The sequence below is a fragment of the Nyctereutes procyonoides genome, unplaced genomic scaffold (genome assembly GCF_905146905.1).
Source record: "Nyctereutes procyonoides isolate TBG_1078 unplaced genomic scaffold, NYPRO_anot_genome, whole genome shotgun sequence".
Taxonomy (NCBI): Eukaryota; Metazoa; Chordata; class Mammalia; order Carnivora; family Canidae; genus Nyctereutes; species Nyctereutes procyonoides.
Genome location: NW_026575030.1, coordinates 42,646,577 through 42,665,027, shown reverse-complemented (window position 1 = coordinate 42,665,027; position 18,451 = coordinate 42,646,577). Strand labels below are relative to the sequence as shown.

The window sequence follows — 18,451 nt, the reverse complement described above, 5'->3', positions numbered from 1 at the left end:
CACTCAGGTGCCTCAATTTCATTTTTTTTATGATTAATATTCCATCGTGTGGAATTACTTATATACTCACATAAATATCACATCTTTTTTAAAAATTCCAATATAGTTAACATACAGTGTTTCTTTCAGGTGTAAAATATAATGACTCAACAATCCTATACATTACTCAGTGCTCACCTTGGTAAGTGTATTCTTAATCCTTCACCTATTTCACCCATCTCCCTCCCCAGCTCCCACTCCCACTTTCCCTCTGGTAACTATTTCTCTATAGTTACAAGTCTGCTTTTTGGTTTGTCTCTTTTTTTCTTTGTTGTTTCTTAAATTCCACAAGTGCAATCATATGGTATTTGTCTAACTTATTTCAGTTACCATCATACATACCCTTCAGATCCATCCATGTTGCAAATGGCAATGCTTTCATTTTTTACAGTTGAGCAATATTCCACTGTATGTGTATGCATGTTTTCTTCATTCATCAGTGAACACTTAGGCTGCTTCTATAATTTGGTTATTGTAAATAATGCTGCAATAAGCACAGAGGTGCATATCTTTTCAAATTAGTGTTTTCATATTCTTTAGTAAATACCCAGTAGTAGGAACTACTGGATCATGTGGTAATCTGGTAATGGCAACACTTTTTTTTAATTTTAGCCATTCTGACAGGTGATGACTCATTGTGGCTTTGATTTCCATTTCCTTGATGATTAGTGATGTTGAGCATCTTTCCATGTCTGTTGGCCATCTATGTCATCTTCGGAAAAATGTCTATTCCAGGTCCTTTGTCCATTTTTAAGTGGATTATTTGTTTTGGGGGGATTGAGTTGTAGAAGTCTATATTTGGGACATTGGCCCTTTATTGGATCTATCAGTTGTGAATTTCTCCTCCCATTTAGTGGTTTGCCTTTTTGTGGATGGATTCCTTTGCTGTGCAAAAGCTTTTTATTTTGATGTAGTCCCTCCCAATAGTTTAATTTTGCTTTTGTTTCCTTTGAGGAGACAGATCTAGAAAGATGTAACTAGCTGATGTCCAAGAAATTACTGCCTATTTTCCTCTGTGAATTTTTATGGTTTCAGGTTTTATCTTTAATCCATTTTGAGTTTCTTTTTGTGTATGGTATAAGATAGTGGTGCAGTTTCATCCTTTTGCATATAGCTGTTCAGTTTCCTCAACACCATTTATTGAGACTCTTTTCCCTGGTGTGTTCTTGCCTCCTTCGTTGTAGATTGGCCATGTAAGCATGGATTTATTTCTGCGTTTTCTGTTTTGTTCTACTGATCTTTGTGACTTTTTGTGCCAATACCATCCTGTTTTAACAGCTACACCTGTGCAGTATAATTTGAAATCTGACATTGTGATACACCTCCAGTTTTGTTCTCAAGATTGCTTTGGCTCTTCAGAGTCTTTTTGGGTTCCATACAAATTTTGTAATTATTTGTTTCAGTTCTGTGAAAAATGCATTTTTTTTTTAAGATTTTATTTGAGAGAAAGACCCCAAGGAGGGGAACAGCAGGGGGAGAAAGAGAAGCAGGCTCCCTGTGGAGCAGAGCCTGATGTGGGGCTTGATCCCAGGCCCTCCAGGATCATGACCCGAACTTAAGGCACACAGCTTAACTAAGCCATCCAGGTGCCCCAAAAATGTGTGTGTGTGTGTGTGTTTAAGATTTTATTTACTCATTCATGAGAGGAGAGGGAGGGAGGGAGAGAGAGGCAAAGACACAAGCAGAGGGAGAAGTAGGCTCCATGCAGAGGCTCCATGCAGGGAGCCTGATGTGGGACTCAATCCCAGGACTCCAGGATCAGGCCCTGGGCTGAAGGCAGCGCTAAACCGCTGAGCCACCCGGGCTGCCCAAAATGTTGTATTTTGATAGGCATTACATTTAATCTGTAAATTGCCCTGGGTAGTATGTACATTTTAACTGGATTGGTTCTTCCATTCCATGGGCATGGAACTTATCTGTTTTATAGTTTTCAGAGTATGTCTTTTACCTCCTCGGTTAAGGTTAATCCTAAATCCAAGCTAGCTATTTTATTCTTTTGATGTAATAATAAATGAGATTTTAATTTCTTTCTGCTACTTATTAGTGTATAGAAATGCACCATTTCTGTATGTTGATTTTGTATCCCTCAATTTTATTGAATTTATCAGTTCTAATAGTTTTTTTATGGAGTCTTTAGGGTATACGATACTTCTGTATATAGTATCGTGCCATCCACAAAAAATGAAGTTTTACTTCTTTCCAATTTGATGTCTTTTGTTCTTTTCCTTGTCAGATTGTTGTGCTTAGGGTTCCAGGACTGTGCCGGACACTCAGAAGTGCTGAGTGATTATCCTTGTTTTGTTTTTGGTCTTAGAGGAAAAGCTGAGTTCTTTACCACTGAGTAGGTTAGCTGTAGGTTTTTTCATAAATAGCTCCTATGTTATGGTTCTGGTAAGCCTACTTTGTTGAGTTTGTCATGAGTGGATATTGTACCTTGTCATATGCTGCCTCTGCATCTATGGAGAGGACTATATTGTTATTAATAGGGTATAGTACACGGATTTGTAAATTTTGAACCACCCTTACTTACCTCCATGGAATAAATCCTACTTGATTGGGATGATTTAATGCATTAAATGATTTGGTGTGTTAATATTTTATTGAGGAATTTTGCATCTATATTCCTCAGTGAGATTGGTGTGTCAACTTTTGCCTCCTACCTGAATAGCACAGCCTTTGGTCCATGATCACATGTAGTTTACCTCACAAACGCCCCAGTTCTTGATTAAACCTCAACACTGTGGCCTAAGTGTACATTCATCGCCAAAACCACCTTTAGCCAGAATTTAAGAGTATGTGAAGATGTGCTGTACTTGGAGATACTCAGAAGGATTCCTTCAAACTGTAAGTCGGCTTACTCTCAACAGCCAAAGGAGTGTGCGTCAGTTCCCTAGCACTCCTGTATACTGCCACGATGCTAAGGGACTTAAAACAACAATCTCTTGGTCTTCGAGTACTGGAGACCAGAAGTCCAAAATCAGTTTCACTGGACTGAAATCCCTGTTGGCAGGGCCAGACTGGGCTCTAAGCAAAAACTATTGCTTTTTCAGTTTTTGTGGCTGCCAGCATTCCTCGGCTCAAGGCCATTCTCTCCAGTCTCTCCCTCTGATCACATTCTCTTCTCTTTTTCTGTGGTTTCTCTCTTACAGGCACATTTGGAATTACCTTTGGGGCTCACTGAGATAATAATCCAGCATAATCTTCCCATGTCAAGATCATTATTTGAATCCCATTGGCAAAGTTCATTTTTGCCATCAATTAACATTCACAGGTTCCAGTGATCAAGATGTGGGTATCTTTCGGGGGACATTATTCTACCACAGTGTGTTAAGGCTTGAAAATAGATCGAGCCTTAACACACTGTGATAGATGTTAAAGTTCTATCACTTTATTTACAAATCAGTTTACAGAGGACTGAGGTTAGAATTCTTACTCCCCCCCCCCCCGTTATTTCCTTATAAATATAGCAAAGAACCCAGTATACCCAGGACAGTCTTAATTATTACTTTTATACTCAAGTTTAACCTCTCTATGGTCCTCCTATTTGTAAAGAGCCTTAATATGACAGCTGAGATCTGCCAGAATGGTTTAATCTAGAATTGAATTTCCAGAGGCCTGAAAATTCTAATCTGAATTATTTTAAAACCAAAGTTTCTTATTGTTTGGGATGTATTCCCTATTTATCGCAATTAATAAAGGATAGATAGGGATCCTTTCTAAAAGACTACAAGGTGGCAGCAAACTGATCAAAACTCGGTGAAACCAGTTTGAAGATCACGTTAGTCACAAGGCTCAGGCCTGGTTGGCAAAATTCTAGGCTGCCGTGCAAGCATGGGCAAGGCACGTATAAGCAGGAATAAAGAGAGCTGGCTCTGCTAGCTCTTCTTAGAGCTTTGTTTTACCACGAAGGAAAAATATTCTCAGGAAACGTGGTTCACCATTCACACTAAAAACTTAATTTTGCTGCATATACTAACTTGAAAACATGAAAATAGTTTGAGCCCACAAGAGAATTATTCATTTATCATAGTACTGAGTAAAACCATAAACTACCTATCTTTTGTTTAAAGAACAGATAGAAAAGCTTGAATTTAATATTTATTTGGTGAATTTACATGTGAGGTCATTTACAAAAAAGATACAGACAGATGCAGCTTTCAGTGCAGTTTCAAATGTTTTTCAGAACAAGCAATAGTCCATGAGGATTTGGAATGATAGTATTGAATGGCACATGCTTCAATTTTCCTTCGTGTGTTTTTCTACCCAACCCCAAAGGGTAGGAAGGGAGAACAGAAGAAAATACCAGTGTTAATGTAAATACAGCCATGCAAATAAAAACTTCAAGTCAGAGGTTATTCAGAGATGTAGAACATTTCTGTATTCAGGGTTTATGATAGTTGGTACATAATTTAAAAATTAAAATGCAGAGTTCCTCCATTATCCAAGCCATCTTAAATTATGTTAAACTGTTCCCACTAAAAGCCTCCTCAGTATTTTCCAAACTCTGACTTTGGAAGGGGTCATTTCTCAGTTTCTAAAAAGATAGTATTTGTAGACAAAACCTTTTTGACTTCACTAGTATACAGCACCCTCTTGGAGGGGCACAGTGCTCCTTTACTACCAAAAAATGTATAAACTCTAATTAGATTTCATTTCCTGAAATGTAACTGAAGGCTTGCTCTTTTACTATACTCAGACTTAAACAAACCTCTCCCAACCCCAAATATCTCCGAGACAGCCTTGAGAACACAACCTTTCTCCCACCAGAAAAATCCCGCATATAAACAAAAGGATGATCTATAAAAGTGACAATTGGAAAAACAAAACCCAAAGTGATTTCTAAGTAAAAAAGGTAAAGATAAAAATCTGTCAATATTCCTAAGACCTAGAAATGGGCAGGCAGGCCCTCGAGACCAAGGTTAGCTCAAAACTAAAAAGCATTTCCACATTTCTTCAGCACCTTTGAAAATACTGGTTTAATATTCTTTAAGCACACGTAGCCATAGTTAAAGCACTAAACTTATTACCTCAGGAAATACTATGCTTCTGGCTCCAAGAGTTCTATCCTTTTGGAACCTTTAATCACATTTTCTTCACTACAAATTTTAAGCTAAGTAAACACTGCCACACATCACACTTCATCTTTATACATACAAACAGCCTGAATTTTCTTTCAAAAATACACTATTTTAATAGTGTACCTAATACAGAAAATAGCCACAGGCAATTATAAACCCATTTTATTTCATCTTACCTCTTGCTTGGTTTGCTCTCCCATTAATTTTCAGTCTTCCAGCATATACACCAGAGTATTTTGCTTCTGTGTGATTTACTGTATGAAAGCCAGCTGCGGTGGACTTTTAAGAACAACATACATTATCCATTGGGGTTGAACAGGGCCAAAAGGCTTAAGTTCCACCGAATCTAACCTTCTGCAGGCATGCTGACAGTGGTTTACAGGGTCTGTTTTGCTGCCTTCAAAACAAAATCCCCACGTACGTTTTGTTTTCTAAAAAAAAAAAAACTAAAAGGGATTAATTGAATCTAAAAGAAACCTGTTTTACAGCACTTACTATGTTAATTTAAAAGCCAACATGCTGTAAAATACTCATATATTACACGCACACCCACACACACCCACAAAATCATCCAGAATGTAACCCACCCTCCAACTCCCCCCCCCCCAAAAAAAAGTCAAATCAACAAATCAAAGTTTTTATTTGCATGGCCAATTATCATCTGTACTCTGCAACTTTAATATCCCTTAACAGGTTCTAAGCTTTTGTTGCACAGGGAATAAAAGCTGCAACACTGCAAACTTCCTTCAACAGCCACTCCCACAACACCTAAACATGAAACATGTAACGAATGACAACAGCACAAACAGAAACACTAAGTTCCACCATTCAACACAGTTCATGACAATGTCTTTAGGGTTCAGTTGAAAAGGGAGTAAACTTCTAAAAAGAGGGTCATTCTTCTTTCTCCCTATTTTATAACGTTGGTGGCTTTAATCCATATTTCTTTGCAACTTCTGTCTGTGCATGGGCAGCATCGCAGAGTGAGTATAGATGAGCCATCTCCATTTCCGATTTGGCCAGGTTAATAGCTTTGTTGAACATGTCAATGGCTTTCTCCATATTTCCTCTAAAAGAACAATTTTAAATGTTTCACATCTAACACAAGCATTTCGCAGAATACAATGAAGTTTCTGACCACCCAGTTTTATTTACTCTAATAAAATGCTTCTTTGTAAGAAACTAGTGCCTAGCACATAGAAAGCACTCACTGAATATTAGCTACTATTAAATATGATGTGCTTACATTATACCTTTTACACTCCTGGTTTACAGATAAGAACAGTGAGGCTAGAGAAAGTAAATGACCTATAAAATTATAATCCTGTCTGCTTCCTAAGTTCTGTGTATTTCTATACGACATCATAAGACTCCTCTAGAAAGCAGGGACATACCTCAGAGAACACTAAAGATATTCAAGGGCTTTACCTTCACATCTTTGTGAACTCATCTTCTTACCACCATACCCTACCCCCATGCACCTCCACCCTGCTTACGCAGGTTCCCCCGAGTCCCCTGGCTCTCCTACCTACACATAATGCTCAGATTATTTATGGCATCTCTGCCTGACTCTAATCAAACCTTCACTGTTCTAAGGCCCAGTTCAAATACAACAGCCTTATCAAAAATATTTTCTCCTTCCATCCCCAGTGTTCCCACAGATATACTATCATTCTCTGCAAATTGGATGAATATATATTTGTTTCTACCATAGTCTTACTACATCCTTAACTGGACACTTCTCAATTCCCAGAATCTAGAATAATGCCAGGTAATTAGTTTCTGTTTCTTGAGTAAATGGATGAATATACTTGGTCAAAAAAGTATGCTTTACTTGACCTCTTACAGTCTAGATGTGGTTAAGGCTTTATATACTTACCAAGAACCAAGAGCTGTTTAAAGTTGTCTTAAATTACCCAGCCATGGGTTGATGCATACATGCTTGTACTCTTACAGTAAGTATTTGTAAAGTCCCTACCATATATATGCAGTTAAACTCCTAAGAATAGCAGACCTCTGGGGTGACTGCACTTAACCTCCTACCCACAATATATGGCTACAGGACAGACATTTTTTTTAAAACAAAATAACTATTTTTAAGAGTTCATGTTTGGTTATTAGGTAGATAGTAGATTTTCTCAACTGTAGGATAAATACCAATTTCATTGATTCATTTACATTTGTTTATAAGGCAGGATTTAGTTTGGATTTCTTAATAACTTTATTTTTTTTTAATTTTTTTTTTATTTATTTATGATAGTCATACAGTGTGAGAGAGAGAGAGAGAGAGAGAGAGAGAGAGAGAGAGAGAGAGAGAGAGAGGCAGAGACACAGGCAGAGGGAGAAGCAGGCTCCATGCACCGGGAGCCCGACGTGGGATTTGATCCCGGGTCTCCAGGATCGTGCCCTGGGCCAAAGGCAGGCGCCAAACCGCTGCACCACCCAGGGATCCCTAGTTTGGATTTCTTAAAGTATAATTAATACAGCAAGAAAACCCATCAAAATGCATAAATCAAGGGCTCTTAACCCAGGGTCTATGATTAACTTTACAGCTTTCTTCAAAAAAAGATTAAGAACCAGTATCCCATCCTATCCTATTGTATGAATATTCACTTTAACAAACTGGCAAATAAATGTTTACATGTATTGTCACAAATGTCACCAGCCTCCCTATATATATTCCACCCACTGTGGACCAGAGAGAGGACTCAGGAGGGGCTGAATGACCCGAGCTAAGACAATCCCACCTGATCTTGTTAGGAATCAGTTACTTTGGCATCAGTGAAATGGGGCTAATATCCTATTTCTACTACTAGATCACTGTGTAACCTTGTTAACCACTTTGCGCATCAGTTTCTACACTCTCTGGTTAAGATCATATAATCCCTACCTTTATAAGGACAGGACTAAAGAGCTTTTGAAATAAAACTTGGAAAAACACCCAAAGTTCAGTACTAGGCTCAGGTCCGTGCCAATACCACTAAGACAGCATACTACTAAATTCTATGGCATAAACCGCTGTCACCTGTTAATGGTGGCTCCCAGGTGCAACTCTGGATAAATATTTTTCACAAAACAAGTTATGAGCAGTAAGAGTTGCAAAAAATCTAACTCCTTGATTTTTAAGAAAACTCAGGGGTTTTCTGAGTTTTGGGCTCAGAAAATTGAGGGATGATGTTTCCACGTGTCCAGTTACTTGGCTGGTTGCTTATTTGTAGCAGGATCTGGATCTTCCTGTATCCTGGCAAGAATTCTTATGCTGCACTGCACTGCCTAAGCACACTGCGGGTGTTTTCCTCCAATAGAAATAATATAGGTGAAAAGAGTAAATATTAGAGAAAGATCAAATTTTCTTTTCTATTGCATATACTTAAACAACTTTTAACTTTTGTAAGTATGACTTCTAAAGTGAATAAATGAAATAAAGCAATCAAAGTCGTATAGTTTTTGAGGGAAGCTTCCTTCAAAAGGCATGACATATTAAGAATTTAATGGATACTGACAACAACCTATCTATAATGAGAAGATAACTATCTATGGAGCTGCCTTAAATTTCTTAAGAACAGACTATAGAGGTTACCTTTGCACTTCAATAGTTCCCATGGTTTCATATGCAAAATCACATTTATTGTCAATTTCAATAGCCTTGCTGATGAGCTCCAAACCTCTATCCAGATCTTGCTTCCACTGAAGCTGAAGTAAACTGCAAATGCAACAAGGCAGTCAGATAGGACAGTGGTATAGTCTCAACAGGAATCTAAGTACATGACTCCATTTCTGCCCTCAATGAATTTACAAGGAAAAACACTCTAAAATAGTATATAATCATTAATTTTTTCCTTCAACTTTATTATGAAAAAAGTGTCCAAAGGTGTAGACTTAATTACTGACTTTCCTTGAAAAGCTATATTTTTTTACTTTGTATAAAGCTTTTTTTTTTTTAAGATTTTATTTATTTATTCATGAGAGACACACAGAGAAGAGAGAGAAGCAGAGACACAGGCAGAGGGAGAAGCAGGCTCCATGCTGGGAGCCCGATGTGGGACTCGGTCCGGGTCTCCAGGATCAAGGCCCTGGGTTGAAGGCAGCAGCGCTAAACTGCTGAGCCACCTGGGCTGCCCTGTATAAAGCTTTTTAAAAATGTGATTCAAATTCACATAAGAACTGGAAAAACTTATTTTGATACAGAGAACATCTGACAGGATGTTCAGAACTGAAATCTTTAAGGTTAAAAAAGTACATTTACCAATTGCTGTATAAGAATGAAACATAAAATTTCTAAAAATTAACAATGAAGCATCTACATACAGCATTAAGAAATTTGTCAGTTAACTCACTGATACTATCAGTCCCCTCCACTTCCTTTCTTAATGACCAGAAGAAATCCATCTTATTACATGGAAGAAATAGTTTCTTACAGAAACAAAGAGAACCATAAATATACATACCCTTTATGAACATATGTTGTGGCATTATCTGGTTCCAAATCAATACATTTATCATACATATCATCAGCTTTACCAAACTGTTGTTGATCTGTTAATGCCTATGTGAAGAGATACTTGTTATATTAAGGTAACTGTCAACCTAAGCTATTAAAAGTATATTGTTCACTAATTAAAATTTACTTATCCATTCATTACCAAGTTAAATGTTACAACTGTTGTAAATATGAAATCTTAACTGTTCTTTCTTTTTGCCGAGTGGTTACATACAATAGCCAATGATCTGGTACAGTGTAGACTAAAGAAAGCCCCACTCCTGGTGCCAGTTCTAATATCAGATTCTCACAAGTATACTCATGTCACTTGTCATTTATTCATAACTTACCATAAGGGACTTACTTTAAAAAGAACACTCATTTGGAAGAAAATATTCAGTTAAGCGTTAAATCAGAGTCCTTCCTTAGAAATGTTGATAAAAGAAAAAGCAGCTACAGTCAACTATTTTGGGGCAAATCCCATGGCAGAAATGGAAGGCTTTGTTGTACAGATACCAGTTCACACTGAGACTTGGCTAGCATCTATCTAAACTCAAGCTTGAGAGAGTAAAAAAGTTACACTATATCTAATTTTTGTGTGTATAAAGTAACATTTCATGAAGTTACTTCTTTTTTAAAATTTTATTTATTCATGAGCGACACAGAGAGAGGCAGAGACAGAGGCAGAGGGAGAAGCAGGCTCCCTGTGGGGAGCTGATGTGGGACTGGATCCCAGGACCCCAAGATCATGCCCTGAGCCAAAGACAGACGCTCAGCCACTGAGCTACCCAGGCATCCCTCCTGAAGTAAAAATTAAAAGAAGGGCCAAAGGATATAGAAATTTTAGACTAGTAAAGTTAGTGCTATTCTGAAGGCAGCATTGTGACAGGGAGAAATGCAATTAGAAAAGCACTCAAGACAATGTCCCTAGTATTCGTTTCTTTAAAAGCTATGCAATGGCCTTTACTCTTTTAGCTGCTTGCAGAAATCTCTGCCCAAAAACCCTTCTGAATTTCATTTCAGTGATGAGAATGGTGCTGTCACTTTCTGGTTTGTTTCTAATCAAACATAAGGCACAAACCCCGGCGTACTTATCCAATAAAAATGCCATAGTTCTAATGTGTTTGTCCTATTTTAATTTCTATAGTCTATAAGATTTTATATCCTACATGCTTTCACAGTTAAATAATGTATAGCCAGCAACTAGTGTTTCATTTTTTTTTTATTACCATCCTATCTAGAAATTCTAAAAACAAAGAGGTAAGATCATTTCAAACTTAAAGAATTTCTGGGTTGTACTTCATACCCTAAGATCTCAGTTCTTACCAATGCAGTGATATTAGGACTTTTTTTTTTTTAAGATTTTATTTTTGAGAGAGAGAAAGCATGAGCAGGGGGAAGAGGCAAAGGGAGGTCTTTAAAAGGAATGGAAACTGGGGGAGCTGGCTGGCTGGCTGCGTCAGTGGAGCATGCAACTCTTGATTTTGGGGTTGTGAGTTCGAGCCCTATGTTAGGCATAGAGATTACTTAAAATAGAAATCTTTAAGGAGTGTCTGAGTGGACCAGTCAGCTGAACGTCTGACTCTTGACTTTGGCTCCGGTCATGATCTCGGTTTGTGAGATCAAGCCCTGCAGTGGGCTCCACTGGTTATGGAGCTGCTTAAGATTCTCTCTCCCCTTTTCCCTCTGGTCTGCCCCCACCTTTAAAAGATAAATTAAAAAAATAAAAAGACCACCAACTGAAACTATGAAAAATCACATTTACCTGAGCATATAGTGCATAGCCTTCAGCACACCTTGGAAATTTCTTTATGACCTCTTCAAAACCTTTCATAGCTGCTTGGATTTGTGAAGAGTTGTTTCCAGTATATGCCTGGCGATACTGTTTAAAAAATCAAAATAGTTGTGTCAAATCAAGAATTTGACTCATGGAATTTAACATGTTACAAAAGTCACACAAAATCACATAAATGCTTCCAGAAAAAGCAGGTGATTTGCTAATCTAATTTGCTGCATCTAAAAGGGTTCCAAGGAAGTATCTCCGGAGCAGGGATCCATGGGCTATCTACAACTATGATTTCATTGCCATTATACAATTTCAAAATGTTCAATAATCTAGACGGCATACTAACTTGTAAGAAGTTAACTTTCCATATAAATGGGGGAGTTTTAAATCTGATATAATTTATTATCACTTTACTAAAGGTGCTATAAAGCTTCATCTAATAACATTTTCCATCCATAAAATAAATATGCTTGTGACCAATTTCTTTAAATCTTTTAGGATTCAGGCTATAGGGTTAACTGGAAGTACTGCATTTCACTAGAAATGGACTTGTTTTACCTGATTTTAGCTTTGTGTTTCTGAATATTCATAAGAGACCACTTATGCAGTATGATTAAAAAATTATTTCCTCAAAATGCTTTTGTTTTTTGTGCTAGTTCATGACAGAAAAGTAAGGAGAACAGTACTTTTTAGAGGAGCAGGAAATCAGGGACAAACACCTATCAAGATGAACTCAAAACATCCAGAGGAGTACAGGAACAATACCTCATTTAGCAAATACACTTCTAGTTCCCTCAACTTACACGTTTTTCTCTTATAGTTATCCTTTGGAGGGAAAAGAGATGATGGTTTTGTAGCCAATGAGATACTTATTTTTGGTAACAATGGGAAATAAAAATGTTTAGGAAAACACAAAGGAAAACCTACCAATGCAAAACATTTCTGAGCTTGTGCCAGAGCGGACTCAGGTCTTAATCTAATACATTCATCAAAATCTGCCACTGCTTCTTCAACTTGATCGAGTAATATTTTCAGCTAAAGAAAAATCACAGTTACACATAATTAAAAATAACAGGTGTACCAGTTAAGTACACAGTGGCTCCTATCACAGTTTAGCATAATGCTATGCATGTAATAGTTATTCAATATAGACTTACCGTCTATAAACACTGAACTAGAGAATCCTATCATTTAAAGAACGATTCTAAAAACGATCACCCAGTTTTTTCAAAAGTACCATTAGAAACCCACCATTTTTATATTGCAGTCTTTATATTGCACTCTTATGCAAGAAACCTGTTTTCCTAGAAACCTGAATATCTCTGTGCTTTAAAATTTCAAAGCATATCAGATATCAGTAATTACCTTTCAAATGTAATCTTAAGGATCAAAATGTCAAGAATTTTAAGAGGTTATCTCAACACTTCATAACAGCCTTCAGACAGAAATATTAGGTAAAATCTCTTCCATCATAAAGAACTTCAGCTTTTCTGTTACATGGATAGCCAGTGCATTCCAAGAAGCCATCCATGTTGAACAGATTATAAAGGCATGTGCTCCCCAGATGAGGCTGAAGCAGGGAATGGTTATCGACACTACATATCTTTACTAAAAAACAAATATGCATATTATAAAACTCCTTTCAGAAGCGATTGGGGGGGTGTACTATTTGGATAGTCTAGGACAAAATTTCCTTATAGCAAGAAGCCCACAGAAATCATCCTGTTGATTCTAGCATTAACTCAAAATGTTGAATCAATGTTTCAATGTCATTGAAAACCTAGAAGCCAGAAACACCTGAGAAACAAACTTCAACTGGCAGGCCAACATTTGTAGCCTCCCCTCTTTTTTTAATAAACAAATATCAAAATTCAAAGAACAAATATTTAAGATGGGACTAAATAAAGGCCAACCCAAACTCTAAAATACTGTGATATTTTATTCACAGCTATCAGAAGTGATACAAGGCAACTTCTGACCGCATTCTCAAAAATGGTATCAAATTCCTCAATCCAAAGGTCAGAACTCTTTTTTTTTTTAATTTTTTTTTAATTTTTATTTATTTATGATAGTCACAGAGAGAGAGAGAGGCAGAGACACAGGCAGAGGGAGAAGCAGGCTCCATGCACCGGGAGCCCCGACGTGGGATTCGATCCCGGGTCTCCAGGATCGTGCCCTGGGCCAAAGGCAGGTGCCAAACCGCTGCGCCACCCAGGGATCCCCAAAGGTCAGAACTCCTGATAAGAAAATAAACTTTACCTGTCCTCGGTGGTGATAAACATCTGCATTCTGAGGATCAATGTCAGCAGCCATGTTAAAATCCTGAGTAGACAGCAAAGGCTGCTGCTGTTGCATGTACATGCTGCCTCTTTTGATTAGAGCGTTTGCTCGAAGCTACATAACCAAAATGAGAAAAGGTTCATCATTACCATAATACAGTTTTTAAAAATAACATCTGATTCACACACCAACGGCTCATCCTTTAGAAGTTTGTAAGTCAGTCATTTTTAATATATTCACAGCGCTGTGCAACCATCACCACTAATTCTAAACATTTCCATCACCCCCAAAAGAAATCTCATACACATTAGCAGTCATTCCCCATTTCCTCCCTAATCCCCAGCCCCTGGAAACTATCAACCTACTTTTTATTTCTACGGATTTATATGATCTGAACATTTCACATAAATGGAATTGTACATTATATGTATGGCCTTTTTGTGTCTAGCTTCCTTCATTTAACAAAGGTTCATCTATGTTATAGCATGTGCCAATATTCATTCTTTTCTATGGCTGAATAATATTTCTTTTTCTTTAAAAGATTTTATTTATTTATTCCTAGAGACACAGAGAAAGAGAGGGGGGCAGAGGCACAGGCAGAGGGAGGGGCAGGCTCCATGTAGGGAGCCTGACATGGGACTCGATCCAGGGTCCCTGGGATCACACCCCGGGCTGCAGGCAGCACTAAACTGCTGCGCCACCAGGGCTGCCCTGAATAATATTTCATTGTACAGATATACCATAACTGTTCACCAGTTGATGAACATTTGAGTTGCTCCCATTTTTAGCTATTATGAATACTTGTATTAAGTTTTTGTGTTGATATATACACATATATATATACATTTTAGAGTATGGGTATATACTTTAGAGCAGAACTGCTGGGTTATATGGGTAACTCAATATTTTTAACTTTTTGAAGAACCCCCAAATTAATTTCTAAAGAGACTTTACCATTTTACATTTCTACCAGCAATATGTGACAGCTCCAATTTCTCCATATTCTCACCAATACTTTTAACTGTCCATCTTTATGATTATAGCCATCTTGGTGGGTATAAAGTGATACCTCATTGTGATTTTGGTTTTCATTTCCCTATGACTACTGATGCTGAACATCTTTTCATGTTCTTATTGGCCATTTATATATATTCTTTGGAGAGAGGCTATTCAGTCTTTCACCTATTTTTAATTTGGGTTCTATTACTGAGTTCTTTATATATTTTGGATATAAGCAGCTTATCAAATATATAATTTGTGAACATTTTCTCCCATTCTGGGGAGTGTTTTCTCTTTCTGGTGTCCTTTTAATTACAAACATTTTTAGTTTTGATTATTCTATTGTTGCCATATCTAAGGAATCACTGTCTAATCCAAGGTAAGGAAGATTTCCTCGTATCTTTTCTTCCACGAGTTTATAGTCTGAACTCTTAGATTTAGGTCTCTCATCCATTTTGAGTTAATTTTTTGTACAGAGCATAGGATAGTCCTCATTACTACTTGCCATTAAAAACAAAAAGTCATGGTCATGAAAGCAAGAAATAGGTTTCTTCTCCAAAAAACTTTTTTGATGCAAAAGTACATGTAAATTTTCTTTTAATGAAACAAATAATGCCTTCACAATTATAAAACAGAACATATTTGTAATCAGTAGGAATTAAAACTAAAGATCCTTTTTTTTTTTTTTAAGATTTTATTTATTCATGAGAGACAAGAAAGAGAGAGAGGCAGAGACACAGGCAGAGGGAGAAGCAGGCTCCATGCAGGGAGCCTGACATGGGACTGGATCCCGGGTCTCCAGGATCACGCCCTGGGCTGAAGGTGGCGCTAAACCGCTGAGCCACCTGGGCTGCCCTGAAGATCCTATTACTAACGTTATCTTCAATTTGAAAATCTCATTTTTGAAAGGAACTTTTAACAAGCACTTAGTTGTAACTCCTTTTGTTTACAAGAAGATAGTGTGTCAACAAAATCTTAGGCCTTGAAAACAACTTTTATATTCCATAACATACATGAATGATTCATTTGGACTTTAAAAAAGTCAGAATTCACTTACTTAGTGAGGAAACACTACAGAGGTGTTAACAAACTAGTAAAGAATTTAGTTTTAATTGGTAGCTAAGCTCTGTCTTGTTAGAAAACTCATATAATTCCACAGATCTCCCTAAATCTTAAGTATGAGAATAATTATGCACAAATGAGAACACCTGGAATTATAAAAAGCCATTTCAACACTACTGTAAAAACTTTCAGTATATTTCAGTATATCTCTATATATTTTTAGAACATTTTTAAATTCATGCAACAAAATTTTTCAGATTAATGTGTTTATTTTATTAAATGCATTTTATAATCTTGTACTTCCTACTGCATGTTATTTACAGTACTACCTACAGCATTGCTATATCACCCTTACTCCTAATGTCTAGTACAGTAGGCAACTGGCTATAAAAGGAAGCTGAAGTTACAAGATGCCATAGAAAAAAGAAAAAAAAACTCCTTTCCTTGCTAAAGATACGTATCACTGATATTTCTGTTTCACTTTCACTATACCAAATCATCATCACATGTAGTTACTTCCAAAATAAAAACAGACTTTTGGAAAATGGCTGAAATGTGAAAAACCCAGCAAAACCTGTAAAAGCCCCATTTTTAAATTATTTTTTTTCACATTTTTAACACACATTTTTAAATGTACCTTCACATTAGCTTCTTTCAAACTGATGACTTTATCTAAATCTGGTTTGGCCGCATTGGCATTGCCAATAAGCAGGTAGAAGGTGGCTCGTAGTAATAATGCTTCTGCCATGTATTTGCCTTGAGCATCTATCTCTTTTGAGCATTCACTTATTATTTTATCATAGTTTTCTTCTTCCATATACTGTTTGGCCCTTAAATATCCAGAACTGAAAATAAAAGTGAACATAGGAAATTATTTACTAAGAAAGGATCAAATACTGAAACTTGCCACGTTCAGTATGCTACAGTTCAGCAACTGGCCACTTCCCCTTAACATCCCAGTGTAGGGCTGGAATGAGGCAGTGCAGAGAGGGAGAACAGTAGGATTTCTGATGTGCAATGGAATTTTTCTCCATGTCTTGGAAAGTTTAAAAAAGGTAACAGCAGAGTCAACAATAGAAACCTAGGGTTACTGCCCAGGCTTTGACGTTTATATATATTAAAAGATGAACTAATGACTGATTGATCTGCAGACAAGGATCGGTCTTATTCACCTTCATACGTGTGGCACACTGATGTCACTCAACAGTTACTTTATGACTAACAGAATGAAGAAATAAGAGATAGAAGTTTAGGTCACAAAAGCCAAGGGAAGAGACATGACCCAATCTGTGCTTGGTAGAGAACACTCTATGTTGTCGAAAATGCACTGTATAGGAGCAGACTGGAGGCAGAAAATTATTTCAAGGGCTATCATCCAGAAGTTGTGTTGTTTCACCAAAAAAAAAAAAACAGACCTAGAAAGAATAGGTGGAAATCTCAAAGAAGCAAATTTAAAGGAAGATTCTTCTATTAAAAGACATTTAAAAAACACACACCCTTTCCTGTGTTTTAAAATACAGTGACTGCAACATCATTTTTTTAAAATTTATATTCGATATATAATACACCATTAGTCTCAGATGTAGTGTTCAGTAATTGTTCAGTTGTGTGTAACACTCAGTGCTCATCACATCCTGTGCCCTCCTTAATGCCCATCACCCAATTACCCTGGCTCCCACCCACCCCCCCCCTCCAGCAACCCTGTTTGTTTCCTACAGTTGAGTCTCTCATGGTTTTTCTGCCTCTCCAATGACTTTCCATTCAGTTTTCCTCTTCCCCTATAATCCTGTGCAGTTTCCTATATTCCACGTATGAGTGAAACCATACGATAATTGTCTTTCTGATGGACCTATTTCACTCAGCATAATACCCCCTAGTTCCATCCACATTGATGCAAATAGTAAGTATTCATCCTTTCTCATGGCTAATATTCCATTGTGTGTGTGTGTGTGTGTGTGTGTGTGTGTGTGTGTGTGTGTATCTTGATGGATAGTTCAGCTCTTTCCACAGTTTGGCTATTGTGGACACTGCTGCTATGAACACTGGGGTGCAGGTGCCCCTTCAGATCACTACATTTCTATCTTTAGGGTAAACACCTACTAGTGCAATTGCTGGGTCATAGGGTAGCTCTATTTTTAGAGCTGTTTTCCATACTGTTTTCCAGAGTGGCTGCACCAGCCTGCATTCCCACCAACAGTGTAAAAGGGTTCCCTTTTCTCTGCATCCTTGCCAACATCTGTTGTTTCCTGTCTTGTTAATTTTAGCCATTCTGACTGGTGTGAGATGGTATCTCATTGTGATTTTGATTTGTACTTCCCTGATGCCAAGTGATGTCGGGCATTTTTTCACGTTATCTGTTGGCCATGTGTATGTCTTCTTTGGAGAAGTGTCTGTTCATGTCTTCTGCCCATTTCTTGTTTTGTACTATTTGTTTTTTGGGTGTTGAGTTTGATAACTTCTTTACAGATCTTGGATACTAGCCCTTTATCTGATATAAAAGGCAAGGATCTTCTCCCATTCTGTAGGGTTACCTTTTAGTTTTGCTGACTGTTTCCTTTGCTGTGCAGAAGCTTTTTATCTTGATGAAGTCCCAACAGTTCATTATTGCTTTTGTTTCCCTTGCCTTTAGAGATGTTTCTAGCAAGAAGTTGTTATGGCTGAGGTTGAAGAGGTTGCTACCTGTGTTCTCCTCTAGGATTTTGATGGATTTGTCTCACATTTAGGTCT

The 18,451-nt window shown here is 37.3% G+C and overlaps 1 protein-coding gene across 2 annotated transcripts in view; it reads right to left on the bottom strand.

The window, feature by feature from the left end:
* Nucleotides 1-4,124: 4,124 nt before the first annotated feature.
* Nucleotides 4,125-18,451, bottom strand: part of TOMM70 (translocase of outer mitochondrial membrane 70) — a 34,976-nt gene continuing 20,649 nt past the window's right edge. For both annotated transcript variants that reach the window (XM_055315969.1, XM_055315970.1), the window contains exons 6-12: nt 16,362-16,569; nt 13,643-13,777; nt 12,311-12,418; nt 11,363-11,479; nt 9,566-9,663; nt 8,698-8,820; nt 4,125-6,186 (exon numbers count right to left, since the gene is read on the bottom strand). In XM_055315969.1, the coding sequence (XP_055171944.1) occupies nt 6,033-6,186; nt 8,698-8,820; nt 9,566-9,663; nt 11,363-11,479; nt 12,311-12,418; nt 13,643-13,777; nt 16,362-16,569 (943 nt within the window). In that variant the 3' untranslated portion in view covers nt 4,125-6,032. The remainder of the gene's footprint in view (nt 6,187-8,697; nt 8,821-9,565; nt 9,664-11,362; nt 11,480-12,310; nt 12,419-13,642; nt 13,778-16,361; nt 16,570-18,451) is intronic.